Below are 19,146 nucleotides of genomic sequence, written 5' to 3'. Positions count from 1 at the left end.
AAAAAAAACAATAGACTCCGCTCATTGGATGCTGATTGGATAATGAAAATGGTGACGAACCAGGAAGTGGAATCCACAATATTTCTTTTGCGTGACAATTTGGGGAGAGCATTGCAGAGCATGTTTCTATGAAAATTCTAGCCTATTTAGTCCCAATCTCTCCAACTTTAAATAAATTAAGTTATCCATGAAGGGCTTTATTGACTGCCACTGTCACATCTCTGCAGGAGATTTCGACAATGTATGACTTTTACGTAACGCGTATTTTATTAAAGCTTTACCAATTGTTGGTTCTGTATTAAATATGACAGTCTGTCTGTTTTGTCTAATGCTTTAATCAATGTATTGTATTTTCTTTCAGGACATAGAAGATGTGATTGAGAATTCTAAAAAGGTAACTGTAACTTGTTCAGTTGTTGTTGCTAATGTCGTTGTCCTGGGGAGGGCCCCTAGTCATTGACGTGTCCTAATAGTATACATTTTACCACTAGCCGGCCTTTGCCAAGTACCCTGCCCTGAACTTTAGTACTTTTACTAGCCGGCTACCACCCGGTCTTCAACCCTGCACCTTAGAGACTGCTGCACTATGTACATAGTCATTGACCACTGGTCACTTTAATAATGTTTACGTTACTGGTTTACCCACTTCATATGTATATACAGTATTCTAGTCAAGGCTAATTCTATATAACTACTGCTGTACACACCTTTTCTATTCATATACTGTCCATAATGTCTATACACACTATGAAAATGTTTTAATGTGTGTATTGTTAGGTATTACTGCACTGTTGGAGCTAGGAACATAAGCATTTCGCTACACCTGCAAAATATGTTTACGTGACCAATACAACTTTATTTTGTTTCAGGCTGGGCTTTTAGCACTACTAGCAGTAGCAGAACATGTTGGAGAGTTTGAAAAGATTATACAGCTGTCACAGAGGTTCCCAGGCTTTATTTTCCCTTGTTTAGGTGTCCATCCTATACAGGGGACAGCTCCTGAGCCACAGAGAGGAGCCTTACTCCAGGTATGTGCCCCAAACAAAGATCATAATCATCATCGCCACCACCATCATCATCATCATCATAATGCATGTCTACTACGGCACTGTTTGTTAAATGGTCATATTTTCTCTATGCAGGATTTAGATGCTGCTTTGCCCCTGATAGAGAAATTTAAAGACCATCTTGTTGCTATTGGGGAGGTAAGTAGTCTTTGTATTGATTTTGTGTGCAAATTGATACAGATCCACACTAGTCTCATCCAGCAGGCAAAACTCTCTATATACAGTGCCTTTCAAAAGTATTCTTACCCCTTGGATTTCTTCACATTTTATCATGTTACAAAGTGGGATTAAAATACATTTAAGTGTCATTTTTTGTCAACAATCTACAAAAAATATTGTTTAAAATTGTTTAAAAGATTAATCAAATTTACATAACTAAAATATAGTTGTTGCATAGATATTCAGCCCTTTTGTTTGTTCAGGAGTCGAATTTGACTTAATAAATCGCATAAGTTGCATGGACTCACTCTTTGTGAAATAATAGGGGTTGACATGTTTTTTTTTTCATGACTAACCCTTCCTCTGTACCTCATACATACAACATCTGTAAGGTCCCTCAGTCAAGTATTGAATTTCAAGCACAGATTCAACTACAAAGACCAGGGAGCATTTCAAATTAGTAGATGGGTAACAATAACAAATCAGACATTGAATATCTCTTTAAGCATGGTCAAGTTAATAATTATGTTATAGATTATGTATTAAAACACTCAGACACATCGATGATACAGTCGTCCTTCTGAACTGAGCTGCAGGACAGAAATTAAGGGATCAGGGATGTTACCATGAGGCCATTGGTGATTTTAAAACAGTTACAGAGTTCAATGGCTGTGATAGGAAAAAACTGAGGATGGATCAACAACATTGTAGTGACTACACAATAATGACTTCAATGAGTGAAAGAATACAAATATACAGAATACAAATATTTCAAAACATGCATTTTGAATGCAACAAGGAGCTAAAGTAATACTGCAAAAAGACATGTCAAAGGAATACACTTTTTGGCCTGAATGTAAAGCTTTATGTTTCGGGCAAATCCAACACAACACGTCACTGAGTAGCTGCCTCCTTATTTTCAAGCATGGTGGTGGCTGCATCATGGTATGGGTATGCTTGCCATCGGCAAAGACAGGAGAGTTTTTTTCTGGGTGAAAAGAAACAGGATGGAGCTAGACACAGGCAAAATCCTAGAGGAGAACCTGCTTCAGTCTGCTTTACACCAGACACTGGAAGAGTAATTCACCATTCAGCAGGACAATAACCTACAACACAAGGCAAAATCTACGCTGGAGTGACTCACAGCTGTAATCGCTGTATTGAAGAAATCCGAGGGGTATGAATACTTTTGCAATGCACTGTATGTGGTAATAAGCCTGGGGCTGGGGTTAGATCCACACTAGACAGTAACTAAGTGGTTGGTTGATGATCTTACATCACTGATAATCAGTCATCATTGCCTTCACTTCCAGGTAGGCTTGGATTTCACCCCCAGATTTGTCAGTGGTGACGCAGACAAAGACAGTCAAAGACAGGTGCTTATTCGGCAGGCAGAGATTGCAAAACAACTGGACCTTCCGCTGTGAGTCCTACACTAATATAAACCAAATCAAAATTATTAATCATGCGTTGTTGTTTGTATTGATACATTTTCCTCGCAGTCCATTTGTTTTAATCAATATATCTTGTCAGATGTTTTTTGTAACATGGTGTATCCATTGTTTAGAAATGTCCATTCAAGATCTGCAGGCAGACCTACTATACACCTGCTAAAGGAACAAGGTAATTTCATATATTTCTATGTACACTACATGACCAGAAGTATGTGGACACCTGCTCGTCGAACATCTCATTCCAAAATCATGGGCATTAATATGGAGTTGGTCCCCCCTTTGCTGCATCCAGTCTTCTGGGAAGGCTTTCAACTGTTGGAACATTGCTGCAGGGACTTGCTTCCATTCAGCCACAAGAGCATTAATGAGGTTGGTCACTGATGTTGGGCAATTAGGCCTGGCTTGCAGTCGGTGTTCCAATTCATCCCAAAGGTGTTCGATGGGGTTGAGGTCAGGGCTCTGTGCCGGCCAGTCAAGTTCTTCCACACCGATCTCAACAATCCATTTCTGTATGGACTTCGCTTTGTGCACAGGGGAATTGGAAACGCATGGAAACCCATTTCATGAAGCTCCAGATGAACAGGATGAGCTGTTGTTGCTCCTCGACGTTACCACTTCACAATAACAGCTGTCATGGAAATTCTCACCAGAAGAAGAGAGACTAGTTTCTTCAAACAACAACTTTATTATAAGATTTGCAAAAATGGAGCGGTTAACAATCACTCAAAGGTGCAGAATTAAGAGCCCAGCGAACAGAGTTGGCTCTTAGCTTTTATGGTAAAGTCCAACCTCTTTGTCTATGTGGCAGTTAGCGGATATGTGCAAACGGATGAGGAACATAGTGTATAAAAGGCGTTTTGCTTATCTGTGCAAATTGATAGCTGACGTTGCCACCATTGTCTGTTCCTTCCTGCAAGTTTCCACGCAGATGAGTTCCTACAGATAGTACCAATGGGATGTCACATACTGTGGTCGCACCCGGTTCTTATCTGTACACCCAGACTTACCTCTACGCAGACGACAACCATTCTGTATACTTCTGGCCCTTCTTTGAACACTGTGTTAATTAACAACCCTCCAGATGAGTTTAAATGCCATACAACTCTCCTTCCATGGCCTCCAACTGCTCTTAAATACAAGTAAAACTAAATGCATGCTCTTCAACCGATCGCTGCCTGCACCTGCCCGCCCGTCCAGTATCACTACTCTGGACGGTTCTGACTTAGAATATGTGGACAACTACAAATACCTAGGTGTCTGACTAGACTGTAAACTCTCCTTCCAGACTCACATCAAACATCTCCAATCCAAAGTTAAATCTAGAATTGGCTTCCTATTTCGCAAAAAAGCATCCTTCACTCATGCTGCCAAACATACCCTCGTAAAACAGACCATCCTACCGATCCTCGACTTCGTCGATGTCATTTACAAAATAGCCTCCAATACCCTACTCAATAAATTGGATGCAGTCTATCACAGTGCCATCCGTTTTGTCACCAAAGCCCCATATACTACCCACCACTGCGACCTGTACGCTCTCGTTGGCTGGCCCTCGCTTCATACTCGGCGCCAAACCCACTGGCTCCAGGTCATCTACAAGGCCCTGCTAGGTAAAGTCCCCCCTTATCTCAGCTCGCTGGTCACCATAGCAGCACCCACCCGTAGCACGCGCTCCAGCACGTATATCTCACTGGTCACCCCCAAAGCCAATTCCTCCTTTGGCCCCCTCTCCTTCCAGTTCTCTGCTGCCAATGACTGGAAGGAACTACAAAAATCTCTAAAACTGGAAACACTTATTTCTCTCTCTAGCTTTAAGCACCATCTGTCAGAGCAGCTCACAGGTTACTGCACCTGTACATAGCCCATCTATAATTAGCCCAAACAACTACCTCTTCCCCTACTGTATTTATTTATTTATTTATTTTGCTCCTTTGCTCATTCATCCACTGCAAATCTACCATTCCCGTGTTTTACTTGCTATATTGTATTTACTTCGCCACCGTGTTTATTTATTTATTTTGCTCCTTTGCAGCCCAGTATTTCTACTTTGCACATTCATCCACTGCAAATCTATCATTCCAGTGTTTTACTTGCTATATTGTATTTACTTTGCCACCATGGCCTATGTATTGCCTTTATCTCCCTTATCTCACCTCATTTGCTCACATTGTATATAGACTTATTTTCTACTGTATTATTGACTATGTTTGTTTTACTCCATGTGTAACTCTGTGTTGTTGTATGTGTCGAGCTGCTTTGCTTTATCTTGGCCAGGTTGTAGTGTAAATGAGAACTTGTTCTCAACTTGCCTATCTGGTTAAATAAAGGTTAAATAAATAAAAAATTATGACTAATTCACACAAGACAAGCCTGCGTCAGCAAAAAAAAAACACTAACATATAACAATGCACAATTCTCTTAAGAAAAACAGCATATGATGTCTAAAAATTATTTTCCACCAGTCCTCCCTTTTGAGACTATGTCTCAACCTAATAGAAAATTACTTACAAGCATTTTCATCAAACAAGCATTAACATGAGGGGAAAGAGGAAAAATGGAAGACTTTCTTACACTTAGTACATTACAATTGTAAATTACCTCCTTTGTCATTGAGTTTCAAACCTTCACATAGTGCAATTCATTCTCAGAAGGGGAAAAATAACATAAGAATTCAACATCGGTACACGCTTCATCACCACATGCAAGGCAATCGCTTCGTTTGGTGTTTGTTTGCGAGATCACTGATGAGCTCTTTCAGATGTTCCACTACAATAGTCAAGTTACCCTCACCCTGGGGTATGAATGTACAGCAATGGTCACTTATCCTTCGGCACACTTTGCAGAAGATGTGATGCTACTACTACAGCAAACTTCCCTTCTGGTAAGGTGGCCTCCTGTATACAGGGATCTTTGGCTAATTCAAGCTTTGTACCTTCTTTGGCAAACCCCTCACTGAAAGTTTACAATAGTGTCTGAAATGAAAACACTATCTCTGCTAGAATCAACAACTAACACCCTTGTGCAGCAAACATTCTGTCTCAAACACATGCCCTGTATGTACTTAACCTCTGGCTACAAATGCATTTGCACATAAATCATTCCATCTAACCCATAACATGTTAGTCACTACTGCTAGTCCACTTATATAGTTATAAACATACTAAAACATGCTCAAATCAATTGTACTGTATCATCCAGAAAGCCATATGTATTGATGCGCTTTAACATTATAATTCGGAATACATGATAAAACAAAACCCCTACTATCAATGGTTATAAACCCCATTATGGTTATACAACCCAAATTTAGAAAGACTCAACGTGAAACACTAAGGACTGTCAATCACTGAAATTCAAGACCCTCAATTTAGCACATGCCGACACAGTTAGAATGTACATTTACAAACAGGGGACCATATATATATACAGTTTATACTACTTATATTACCACTATTAACTTTTCTCATTACAGCCCCCATTTGTATCTGTTTTACTGTCGCGAGTGGCATGTTAATGACATACCGGTATCTCAATGCATTTTAATTTAAATTACAATAAGCTTCCCAGTGTGTAGACCTCCAAAATCAACATGATACGCGCAATAAACAGTTTAGGGCAACTCTAAATCAATTTACAGGCACAGTTAATTGTCCGTAGAGCTCCGAGACAGGATTATGTCGAGGCACGGATCTGGGGAAGGGTACCAAAGCATTTCTGCAGCATGAAGGTCCCCAAGAACACAGTGGCCACCATTATTCTTAAATGGAAGAAGTTTGGAACCACCAAGACTGAGCAATCGGGGGAGAAGGGCCTTGGTTAGGTAGGTGACCCGGTTAGGTAGGTAAGAACCCTGGTTAGGTAGGTAAGAACCCGATGGTCACTCTGACAGAGCTCTAGAGTTCCTAATCATCTCTGCATCACTCCACCAATCAGGCCTTTATGGTAGAGTAGCCAGACGGAAGCCACTCCTCAGTAAAAGGCACATGACAACCCACTTGGTGGTGGTAGCATCATGCTGTGGGGATGTTTTTCTGCTGCAGGGACTGGGAGACTAATCAGGATCAAGGGAAAGATGACCGGAGCAAAGTACAGAGAGATCCTTGATGAAAACCTGCTCCAGATCGCTCAGGACCTCAGACTGGGGCGAAGGTTCACCTTCCAGCAGGACAACGACCCTAAGCACACAGCCAAGACAACACAGGAGTGGCTTTGGGACAAGTCTGAATGTCCTTGAGTGGCCCAGCCAGAGCCCAGACTTGAACCCGATCGAATATCTCATGAGAGACCTGAAAATAGCTGGTCAGCGACGCTCCCCATCCAACCTGACAGAGCTTGAGAGAATGGGAGAAACTCCCCAAATACAGGTGTTCCAAGCTTTGCGCGTCATACCCAAGAAGACTCGAGGTTGTAATCACTGCCAAAGGTGCTTCAGCAAAGTACTGAGTAAAGGGTCTGAATACTTTGAAATTTGATATTTCATTTTTTCATTTTTGTAAACAACAGGTGTGGACAAACAGTGAAATGCTTACTTACGGGCCCTTCCCAACAATGCAGAGAGAAAGGAAATAGATAAATAATAAAAAAGTTAAACACGTAATAATAAAAGTAATAATAAATACACAATGAGTAATGATAACTTGGCTATATATAACGGGGTACCAGTACTGAGTTGATGTGCAGGGGTACGAGTTGGTTGAGGTAGATATGTACATATAACTAGGAATAAAGTGACAGATAATAAACAGTAGCAGCAGCGTATGTGATGAGTCAAAAAAGTTAGTGCAAAAAGGGTCAATGCAGATAGTCCAGGTAGTAGCTATTTGCTTAACTATTTAACTAACTATATAGTAGTCTTAATGCTTGAGGGTAGAAGCTGTTCAGGGCCTTGTTGGTTCTAGACTTTGTACATCGGTACTGCTTGCCGTGCGGTAGCAGAGAGAACAGTCTATGACTTGGATGGCTGGAGTCTTTGACAATTTTTCAGTCCTGGTATAGACATCCTGGATGGCAGGGAGCTCGTTTCCAGTGATGTACTGGGCCTTATGCACTACCCTCTGTAGCACCTTGCGGTTGGATGCCAAGAAGTTGCCATACCAAGCGGTGATACATCCAGTCATTGTGCAGTTGTAGAACTTTTTGAGGATCTGAGGGTCCATGCCAAATCTTTTCAGCCTCCTGAATGGAAAGAGGCATGGTCGTGCCCTCTTCACAACTGTGTTGGTGTGATTGGACTTCTACAGATCCTTAGTGATGTGGACAACAAACTTTAAACTCTCGACCCGCTCCACTACTGCTCCGTCGATGTGAATGGGGGTGTGCTCAGACTTGAACCCAATTGAACATTTCTGGAGAGACCTGAAAATAGCTGTGCAGCGATGCTCCACATCCAACCTGACAGAGCTTGAGAGGATCTGTTGAGAAGAATGGGAGAAAGTCCCTAAATACAGGTGTGCCAAGCTTGTCACGTCATAGACTTGAGGCATTTTAAAATAAGGCTGTAATGTAACAAAATTTGGAAAAAGTCAAGGAGTCTGAATACTTTCTGAAAATACTGTAGACATAGGACAGACACTTCAAAACCTTGCTTCTCATGATAAATTTTTTTTTACTGTGTTTCTCTGGGCTATTGCAGTAAAGGCCAAATTCAACATTTTATCAAATAATTTGTTTATATATTTTTTGATACCTAAAGGGGTCCTAAATTCAAAATCAAATAGCTAAATGATCCATAGTATAACCATCTAAAACAATTCCATATGTCAGCTTAGAACCCCCCCACACGGCATAGACTTTTAAGAATTCACATGATTTTTGAATGACTACTTAATTGTATGTGTGGGGTACAGAAATGATCTGTAAGGTCCCTCAATCAAGCAGTGAATTTCAAACACAGATTCAACCACAAAGACCAGGGAGGTTTTCCAATGCCTTGCAAAGAAGGGGACCAATGGGTACATGGGTAAAAAAGAAAGAAAGCGGACATTAAATATCCCTTTGAGCATGGTGAATTTACTAATTACACTTTGTATGGTGTATCGATACAACCAGTTACTACAAAGATACAGCCGTCCTTCCTAACTCAGTTGCCAGAGAGGAACTGAGGCCAATGGTGACTTTAAAACAGTTAGAGTTTAATAGCTGTGATAGAAAACTGAGGATGGATCAACAACATTGTAGTTACTCCACAAAACGAACATAAATGACAGTGAAAAGAAGGAAGCCTGTACAGAGTAAAAATATTCCAAAACATACATCCTGTTTGCAACAAGGCATTTATACTACAAAAAATTTACTTCATGTCCTGAATACAAAGTGTTATGTTTGGGGCAAATACAACCCAACGCATCACAGATTAGGGCTCTTCATATTTTTAAGCATGATAGTGGCTGAATAATGTTATGGGTATGCTTGTCATCGGCAAGGACTAGGGAGTTTTTGGGGATGAAAAGAAATGTAATAGAGCTAAGCACAGGCAAAATCCAAGAAGAAAACCTGGTTCAGTCTGCTTTCCAACAGACCTTGGGAGTTGCTTACCAAGCAAGACGACATTGAATATTCCTGAGTGGCCTAGCTACAGTTTTGACTTAAATTGGCTTGAAAATCTATGGCAAGACTTGAAAATGGCCGAATAGCAATGATCAACAACCAACTTCAGAGTTTGAATAATTTTTTTAAAGAATGATTTGCAAATATTGTACAATCCAGGTGTGCTAAGCTTATAGACTTACCCAGAGACTCTCAGCTGTAATCATTGCCAAAGGTGATCCATATGTAATATATTAGTGTTTTATTTTGTATTTTTTTTACAAAGGTTCAAATTTTTCTTCCACTTTGACAGAGTATTTTGTGTAGATCGTTGACAAAAAAAATGACAAATCCATTTTAATCCCACCTTGTAACAACAAAATGTGTAAAAAGTCAAGGGGTGTGAATACTGTCTGAAGGCACAGAATCTGCCAAGTTAATTAATATAATAAACAATGCATGTCTCAGGACTACCTGGCCTGATGACTCCTTGCTGTCCCCACTCCACCTGGCTGTGCTGCTGCTCCAGTTTCAAATGTTCTGCCTGCGCCTACGGAACCCTGACCTGTTCACCGGACATGCTACCTGTCCCAGACCTGCTGTTTTCAACTCTCTAGAGACAGCAGGAGCGGTAGAGATACTCTGAATGATCGGCTATGAAAAGCCAACTGACATTTACTCCTGAGGTGCTGTCCTGTTGCACCCTCGATAACCACTGTGATTATTATTATTTGACCCTGCTGGTCATCTATGAACATTTGAACATCTTGGCCATGTTCTGTTACAATCTCCAACTGGCACAGCCAGAAGAGGACTGGCCACCCCTCATAGCCTGGTTCCTCTCTAGGTTTCTTCCTAGGTTCTGGCCTTTCTAGGGAGTTTTTCCTAGCCATCGTGCTTCTACACCTGTATTGCTTGCTGTTTGGGGTTTTAGGCTGTGTTTCTGTACAGCACTTTGTGACATCAGCCGATTTAAGAAGGGCTTTATAAATACATTTGATTGATTTTGACTTTCCACTAGGTGTTGAGAAAGCTCTTCTTCATGCTTTTGATGGGAAACCCTCAGTTGCCATGGAGGGAGTGAAGGCTGGGTATTTCTTCTCCATTCCTCCATCTATAGTAAGAAGTGAACAGGTAAAGAGTTTTTTAATTATAACGTTATTTTTCTGTTAGTGTATTAAGGCTTTTGTTAAATTCACTTTAAATGAATTGGGATTTGATTTGTTTTCTCACACTAAGTAGTACTAACACTACAGCACTTGTTCGCTCGTTGTTTAAAAAAGAAAATTGTTGATGCATTTTATCTGAACAGATGTGAGTCTTGTACTGTCTGAACTATGTCACTTAATGTGCTAATTTGAACTTGTGTCGCTTCCTTAAAAAAAAAAAATCCCACAAGAAGCAGAAGCTAGTGAAACAGCTGCCGTTGGAGAGCATGTGTCTAGAAACCGATTCACCTGCCTTGGGTCCAGAGAAACAGGTAGGATTGCTAACTTTATTTACACTCAAAAACAAAACGCAATATACACTACCGTTCAAAAGTTTGGGGTCACTTAGAAATGTCCTTGTTTTTTGAAAGAAAAGGACATTTTTTGTCCATTAAAAAACATAAAATTGATCAGAAATACAGTGTAGACATTGTTAATTAATGTTGTAAATGACTATTGTAGCTGGAAACTCAGATTTTTTTTTTAAAAGGAATATCTACACAGGCGTACAGAGGCCCATTATCAGCAACCATCTCTCCTGTGTTCCAATGGCACGTTGTGTTAACTAATCCAAGTTCATCATTTTAAAAGGCTAATTGATCATTAGAGAACCCTTTTTCAATTATGTTAGCACAGCTGAAAACTGTTGTCCTGATATAAAAAAAAAACGATAAAACTGGCCTTCTTTAGACAAGTTGAGTATCTGGAGCATCAGCATTTGTGGGCTCGATTACGGGCTCCAAATGGCCAGAAACAAAGACCTTTCTTCTGAAACTTGTCAGTCTATTCTTGTTCTGAGAAATGAAGGCTATTCCATGCGAGAAATTGCCAAGCAACTGAAGATCTCGTACAACTCTTTGTACTACTCCCTTCACAGAACAGCGCAAACTGTCTCTAACCAGAATAGAAAAAGGAGTGGGAGGCCCCGGTCCACATCTGAGCAAGAGGACAAGTACATTAGAGTGTCTAGTTTGAGAAACAGACACTTCACAAATCCTCAACTGGCAGCTTCATTAAATAGTAGTAAGTAGACTTCGGGATGCTATTTTAATGGACAACAATTGTGCTTTTCTTTCAAAAACAAGGAAATTTCTACGTGACCCCAAACTTTTGAACGTTACTGTACATAAAACATAACACAGTATATATACTGAACAAAAATATAAACGCAACATGTAAAACAAGGACATTTCTAAGTGACCCCATATTTCATGAGTTGAACTAAAAGATCCCAGAAATTTTCCAAACACACTAAGATTATATTTCTCTCAATTTCTCTCACAAATGTTTTTACATCCCTGTTAGTGAGCATTTCTCCTTTGCCAAGATAATCCATCCACCGGACAGGTGTGGCAGATCAAGAAGCGGATTAAACAGCATGATCATTACACAGTTGCACCTTGTGCTGGGTACAGTAAAAGGCATCTCTAAAATGTGCAGTTTTGTCACACAAAACAATGAACACAATGCCACAGATGTCTCAAGTTTTGAGGGAGCGTGCAATTGACATGCTGACAGCAGAGCTGTTGTCAGATCATTTAATGTTCATTTCTCTAACATTTGGCAGTAGGTTCAACTGGCCTCACATCCGCAGACCACGTGTATGGCGTTGTGTGGGCGAGCGGTTTGCTGATGTCAAAGTTGTGAACAGATTGGTGGCGGTTATGGTACCCCATGGTGGCGGTGGGGTTATGGTATGGGCAGGCATACAGTGCATTTGGGAAGTATTCAGACCCCTTGACTTTTTCCACATTTTGTTACGTTAGTCTTATTCTAAAATATATGTTTTTTTATCCTCTTCAATCTACACACAATACCCCATAATGACAAAGTGAAAACGGGTACTTAGAAATGTTTGCGGGTACTTGAGGCTGTAAATGCTGCCAAAGGTGCTTCAACAAAGTCCTGAGTAAAGGGTCTGAATACTTATGTAAATGTGATATTTCAGGGTTTTATATTTTATACATTTGCAAACATTTATAAAACCTGTTTTTACTTTGTCATTATGGGGTATTGTGTGTAGATTGATGAGAGAAAAAAAAAACGATTTAATCAATTTTAGATTAAGGCCGTAATGTAATAAAATGTGGATATTTGAATGCACAGAGATACCATGACGAGATCCTGAGGCCCAGTGTCGTGCCATTCATCAGCCGCCATCACCTCATGTTTCAGCATGATAATGCACAGCCCCATGTCGCAAGGATCTGTACACAATTCCTGGAAGCTGAAAATGTCCCAGTTCTTCCATGGCTTGCATGCTCACCAGACATGTCACCTATTGAGCATGTTTGGGATGCTCTGGATCGACGTGTACGACAGCGTGTTCCAGTTCCTGCCAATATCCAGCAACTTCGCACAGCCATTGAGGAGGAGTGAGACAACATTCCACAGGCCACAGTCAACAGCCTGATCAACTCTATGAAAAGGAGATGTCGCGCTGCATGAGGCAAATGGTGGTCACACCAGATACTGACTGATTTTCTGATCCACGCCCCTACCTTTTTTTTAAGGTATCTGTGACCAACGGATGCATATCTGTATTCACAGTCATGTGAAATCCGTAGATTAGGGCCTAACAAATTTATTTCAATTGACTGATTTACTTATATGAACTATAACTCAGTAAAATATTTGAAATTGTTGCCTGTTGCGTTTATATTTTTGTTCAGTGTAGATTGAAATCCATATGCCATTGACTTTATCCTGGTTTGAAAGTGGTTGTAAATCAAATAATGTTTGAAAGTGATTGATGCATCTAAGAATATATTTTAGAGATGGTATTACTAACACTAGTCATGCTTTTGCATCTTAAACATAGGTGAGAAATGAGCCAAAGAATATCTCTGTCTGTGCTGAGTACATCAGCAAGATCAAAGGGGTTCCCTTGGAAACGGTGATGGAGGTGACGACACAGAATGCCCTGCGTCTGTTCCCTAGGCTCAAGACATTACTCAGAGCCTGAACAACCAATTCCGGGTTTCAATCCAAGGCATGTTATATAGCAGTGCATGGCTCTTGACCTTTTTAAAGGTAATTTACGCTTGAGGGAAATGGAAAGGGGATACTTAGTCAGTTGTACAACTGAATGCATTCAACTGAAATGTGTCTTCCGCATTTAACCCAACCCCTCTGAATCGGAGCGGGGGGGGGGGGGGGGGCTGCCATAATCGACGTCTACGGCGCCCGGGGAGCTGACATGCACAGTGTTTACCGTGAATGTGATCTCCGCGAACGTCAGGGAAATTTCCTTTCAATGGCGCATGGTGAGCTGTCCAGTGCTCTGCTCTATAAGAGGCCTTGGATTGAATCTCACCCTCTTGGGTGAAGTTCCTGAAAGTCACCACTGTCTCACCTTGGTGTTATATCAGCAAGGATGTAGAGGGAAATAAGGCAACCGAAAGGCCTACAAACTGAACAGCATTTATAAAGACTTTCAAGTTAGAGCTGCTTTTGGACTCTGTATGCCTTGGAGTTGAGGTGTAGAGTTTAAAAAACAAACTTTGAGATTGAAATGTTTCAGTATTTATGTTCATATCCAACATCTGTTATATAACAAACTAAATAAATATGACAAATGTATTTCTTTAAATAAATATGATCAGATTTCTTGTGCTACATTCCTTGTGCTATATGTAAATTATGTGTTACAACGTCACCAGACAATATATTTAGTTTTGGTAGACCATGTCTGTGATCTTAATAGGAAAAACAATATTGAAAGAAACAGGTGCTTTCCCACAGAAGTGCTACACCAGGAACACTACCTTATAGCATAACCTGGAGAAAACCATAGAAACACAGCAATGGCTTATTCATGAAATTACAGGAGCACTACATTCTTTACGGACAAATGTGACTAGTTTCAGGAAACTATGCGTATGTCGCACGTCACTACTTCACAGGAGAGTCATTTGAACATACATTTTTTTTTAATACATTTTTTGGGGGCAGAAATGCCTTCTGGAACATGTGAACTTTCATGTGCCTTAATAACAAACTTGTATTCCATCCGTAAATTGTTAAATTACGAGCCTAGTTTGTTTAGTGACGGAAAGACAGGAACCTTCCCGCTAGCCATGATTGGATGATCTGGACATGCCGGGAGATGATTTTGGATTGGTCTGCCATGTAGCATGCTTCTGTTTATGATGAGCTGCTCTGTATATGTTGATAGTACTTTCTACCGCACAATTTTTGAAATATATAACGTTAGCCATTGAGAACTACAAAAGTTTTGCTACTTTTCTCAACAACATTGATGCCCTGAATTTAGCACGCGCTATCGACAGATCAGTTGGAAAAAAGTGATTTGCTACATTCTGCATACGCCACGGTCAGTGTGATCTGTAGTAACTTGACACAACGCTGGCAAAACAAGATGTAGCTGCAAGAGTTAAATGTTTCCCGTCTGTCGTGAAGCGTTCATCCATGTATACGGGTAAGAGTCTAGCTATATTTTCAGATATTATACGTTTCTAATTTTGTCAGAAAGTCGTTTTCATGGCAAGTTAAAGTGTACTGTTAGCTAGCTAGCGAATGTTAGCTTGCTGGCTCGCAAGTGAACATTATGTGTAGGATCTGTGTAGTAATATTATTTGAATCAGAAATCTTTTGCATTCTTAGTTATAGCCTTATGTTAGCTAGCTAACATTGAACCTGGTTGGTTAACTTTAGCTACCTGCAGATTCATACTACAGCTATGACAATGTTTCTATTGGTTGGTAGTAGTATGAGTTGGGATTATGCCCGTTCATTGTATAGCGAGCTACGTCTGAACAAAAGATAAGACTATATGTCTAAACAAAACACTTTTCCAGATGATTACATGACCCATCAAGTTAGCTAAGTGTGTCTGGGGGTGATTCATATTTGGTTGTTTACTAAACTAAACTAATCACTCTGTTTAGCAAATGGCCTCACATGTGAATCCTTAAAGAGATGGGTGGGGCTAACGCTTAAGAGGGTGAGAACGATGCTGAATGGGTGTAGACAAAGAAGAGCGCTCCAGTAGGTGTACCAAAACATTCAAGGGCCATTTTCTCAAGTGGGATTCGAAGTTGATCAACTTTCAAAGCAAATTACTTTCCTATTGTTCTTCAACTGCAGTGTATGATATACAGTTTTCTAGCTCTGAGTCTCTACTTTTATCTAATGTCAAAAATCAAAAATAAATTTAAAAAAACATTTCAAAATTTGCTACATAAGACCGAATCATGGCGGTCGTTCAGAAATGTTCCTGCTTTTAGACAGCAATTTTACAGAGATTGAATTCTATATTTTACATTTACATTTACGTCATTTAGCAGACGCTCTTATCCAGAGCGACTTACAAATTGGTGCATTCACCTTATGATATCCAGTGGAACAGCCACTTTACAATAGTACATCTATATCTTTTTTGGGGGGAGGGTTAGAAGGATTACTTAATCCTATCCCAGGTATTCCTTAAAGAGGTGGGGTGTCAGGTGTCTCCGGAAGGTGGTGATTGACTCCGCTGTCCTGGCGTCGTGAGGGAGATTGTTCCACCATTGGGGTGCCAGAGCAGCGAACAGTTTTGACTGGGCTGAGCGGGAACTGTGCTTCCGCAGATGTAGGGAGGCGAGCAGGCCAGAGGTGGATGAACGCAGTGCCCTTCTTTGGGTGTAGGGACTGATCAGAGCCTGAAGGTACGGAGGTGCCGTTCCCCTCACAGCTCCGTAGGCAAGCACCATGGTCTTGTAGCAGATGCGAGCTTCAACTGGAAGCCAGTGGAGTGTGCGGAGGAGCGGGGTGACGTGAGAGAACTTGGGAAGGTTGAACACCAGACGGGCTGTGGCGTTCTGGATGAGTTGTAGGGGTTTAATGGCACAGGCAGGGAGCCCCGCCAACAGCGAGTTGCAGTAATCCAGACGGGAGATGACAAGTGCCTGGATTAGGACCTGCGCCGCTTCCTGTGTGAGGCAGGGTCGTACTCTGCGAATGTTGTAGAGCATGAACCTACAGGATCGGGTCACCGCATTGATGTTAGCGGAGAATGACAGGGTGTTGTCCAGGGTCACGCCAAGGCTCTTAGCACTCTGGGAGGAGGACACAATGGAGTTGTCAACCGTGATGGCGAGATCATGGAACGGGCAGTCCTTCCCCGGGAGGAGGAGCAGCTCCGTCTTGCCGAGGTTCAGCTTGAGGTGGTGATCCGTCATCCACACTGATATGTCTGCCAGACATGCAGAGATGCGATTCGCCACCTGGTTATCAGAAGGGGGAAAGGAGAAGATTAATTGTGTGTCGTCTGCGTAGAAATGATAGGAGAGACCATGTGAGGATATGACAGAGCCAAGTGACTTGGTGTATAGCGAGAATAGGAGAGGGCCTAGAACTGAGCCCTGGGGGACACCAGTGGTGAGAGCACGTGGTGCGGAGACGGATTCTCGCCACGCCACCTGGTAGGAGCGACCTGTCAGGTAGGACGCAATCCAAGAGTGAGCCGAGTGCCCAACTCGGAGAGGGTGGAGAGGAGGATCTGATGGTTCACAGTATCAAAGGCAGCAGATAGGTCTAGAAGGATGAGAGCAGAGGAGAGAGAGTTAGCTTTAGCAGTGCGGAGAGCCTCCGTGACACAGAGAAGAGCAGTCTCAGTTGAATGACCAGTCTTGAAACCTGACTGATTTGGATCAAGAAGGTCATTCTGAGAGAGATAGCAAGAGAGCTGGCCAAGGACGGCACGCTCAAGAGTTTTGGAGAGAAAAGAAAGAAGGGATACTGGTCTGTAGTTGTTGACATCGGAGGGATCGAGTGTAGGTTTTTTGAGAAGGGGTGCAACTCTCGCTCTCTTGAAGACGGAAGGGACGTAGCCAGCGGTCAAGGATGAGTTTTACATTCAGGAGGTATACAACAAAGTATTAGAGAATAACTTGTCACTCACTGTTAACATAAATGTTATTCAAGCAGCTAGCCAGTACATGCTAGATTTTGTTCTGGGTTCGTGCTGAGTACAGCAGTAAGATCTCCCTATGACAGAACCCATAATGCGTTAAGTCATTCCCCCATAGTGGTCCCTTTAGTTCAGTCTCAACCCTCATAGTGATAGTGGTGTCGGTCCATGGGGTCCTGGTACTACATGCAGTAGACTAGCAATTCTCAACCGGTGGGTCGTGACCCTAATTTGGGTCGCAGGAGGTTTTTAATGGGTTGCGGGTGTCATGAAAAAATACTACGGTCTAAACTTAACCCAGATAGAAAGTGTTGTTGTAATGAGAGCCCACGAATGGACAGAGTACCACATTCCAGGCCAAGATTTACAGTTCTGTAATTGACGCCGCCCCCTTTCAACAAGACCAATAAACTGCTATCCCTTTATCTTCTTATGACTCTGAATGGCCTTGAGTAGGTCAGGAAACATAAACCAGACCCTTCTGCAAGTCAGCAGACCACCTGGTGATCTGCATGTGTATCCCAAGAGGACAGTCAGGAATTGTTACTCTTTGTAACGAAGAGAAAATGGCACCAAGAGTACAAAAGGACATTTAAACATGTTTTCTTCACAGTATTAAAACTGAAGGACTCATGACATGTTGATGTAACCTGAAACAATGTGATATCTTTCTTCTGATTTTCCTATGTCATATAATAAGTATAATTGGTATTTTAGTGTAACATAAAATATATGGATTTTACACAAGAAGTGTTTGTACAGGCTACATATTCTATGTTAAAGATTATGAAACGGTCTTCTGTACAAGAAAAACATGAGGCTCAGGTTTATTGCATAAGAACATTAATTTGCGGGGTTTTCCTGAACAACAGGGCGTTCGCGTTTCACACTGTCCAGTCGTTAGAGCCTGCCTTTCTTTGAGTCTCCCTATAAATAAGAGGACTTACGAAACAGAAGTCAGATCCAGATTTGCAAGGCGAGGCCACGCCCGTGGGACGAATCATCCCATCTCCTTGGAAATTCAAAATACAGATCGAGGAACTTTGCCGAACAACACACTGCTCACTCACGACGAAACGCTGAGTTGCATCTCTCCCTAAGGGGACCCAAACATTCCACTGCACCCTAGTGCCTTAACAAGCTTTATCTCTTTGGACTGAACGGAATTGAGGACTGAGTCTGAGAAAGAAAGAGAACGGGCTCCTATGCGTGTGAGCTCTGACGAAGGAAGACACTTCTTCAGCTGTATGCTCCAACACCAGGACCACTGGCCTTTTTCCTGTTTCATCTCTGTCATAACGGAAACCCAACTGAACCAGACGACACTCAGCTAAAAATACACGTAAATACACTACCGGTCAAAAGTTTTAGAACACCTAATCATTCAAGGGTTTTTCTTTATTTTACTATTTTCTACATTGTAGAATAATAGTGAAGACATCAAAACTATGAAATAACACACATGGAATCATGTAGTAACCAAAAAAGTGTTAAACAAATCAAAATATATTTTATATTTGAGATTCTTCAAAAAGCCATCTTTTGCCTTGATGACAGCTTTGCACACTCTTACACACACTTTTAGCTGAGTGTCTGACAGATGCCCAGCAGTTGCCATACCAGGCGGTGATGCAACCGGACAGGATGCTCTCGATGGTGCAGCTGTAGAACCTTTTGAGGATCTGGTGAGCCATGCCAAATCTTTTCAGTCTCCTGAGGGGGAAAAGGGGTTGTTGTGCCCTCTTCACGACTGTCTTGGTGTGTTTGGACCATGATAGTTTGTTGGTGATATGAACACCAAGGAACTCGAAACTCTCGAA

The 19,146-nt window shown here is 41.4% G+C and overlaps 1 protein-coding gene across 6 annotated transcripts; it reads left to right on the top strand.

Moving 5' to 3' along the window:
* The first annotated feature begins 61 nt into the window (after window positions 1-61).
* On the top strand, window positions 62-14,033 carry tatdn3l (TatD DNase domain containing 3, like). 6 transcript variants are annotated; one of them, XM_014196714.3, is made up of 9 exons: window positions 62-241; window positions 362-394; window positions 870-1,028; window positions 1,143-1,205; window positions 2,540-2,649; window positions 2,794-2,849; window positions 10,227-10,339; window positions 10,608-10,685; window positions 13,235-14,033. In XM_014196714.3, exons 1-9 carry the CDS (start codon window positions 188-190, stop codon window positions 13,376-13,378), a joined length of 810 nt encoding a protein of 269 aa, XP_014052189.1. In that variant the 5' UTR covers window positions 62-187; the 3' UTR covers window positions 13,379-14,033. The 6 variants fall into 6 exon arrangements, with proteins under 6 accessions (XP_014052189.1, XP_014052180.1, XP_082830973.1 ...); XM_014196705.3 differs by having other exon boundaries at window positions 10,605-10,685; XM_082974847.1 differs by lacking the exon at window positions 13,235-14,033 and adding an exon at window positions 12,520-13,058.
* The last annotated feature ends 5,113 nt before the right edge of the window (window positions 14,034-19,146 follow it).

The sequence above is a fragment of the Salmo salar genome, chromosome 01, assembly GCF_965601325.2.
Source record: "Salmo salar chromosome 01, fSalSal1, whole genome shotgun sequence".
Lineage (NCBI taxonomy): Eukaryota > Metazoa > Chordata > Actinopteri > Salmoniformes > Salmonidae > Salmo > Salmo salar.
This window is presented reverse-complemented; position numbering and strand designations above follow the sequence as displayed.

What these genes read in the sequence shown, in the direction of transcription:
- tatdn3l (XM_082974846.1), top strand. Translation starts at nt 188, where the DNA reads ATGAAGGGCTTTATTGACTGCCACTGTCACATCTCTGCAGGAGATTTC. An exon ending in CTATAGTAAGAAGTGAACAG is followed by an intron (nt 10,340 to 10,604) that starts GTAAAGAGTTTT and finishes AAATCCCACAAG; the next exon opens with AAGCAGAAGCTAGTGAAACA. An exon ending in CCTTGGGTCCAGAGAAACAG is followed by an intron (nt 10,686 to 12,519) that starts GTAGGATTGCTA and finishes TTGAATGCACAG; the next exon opens with AGATACCATGACGAGATCCT.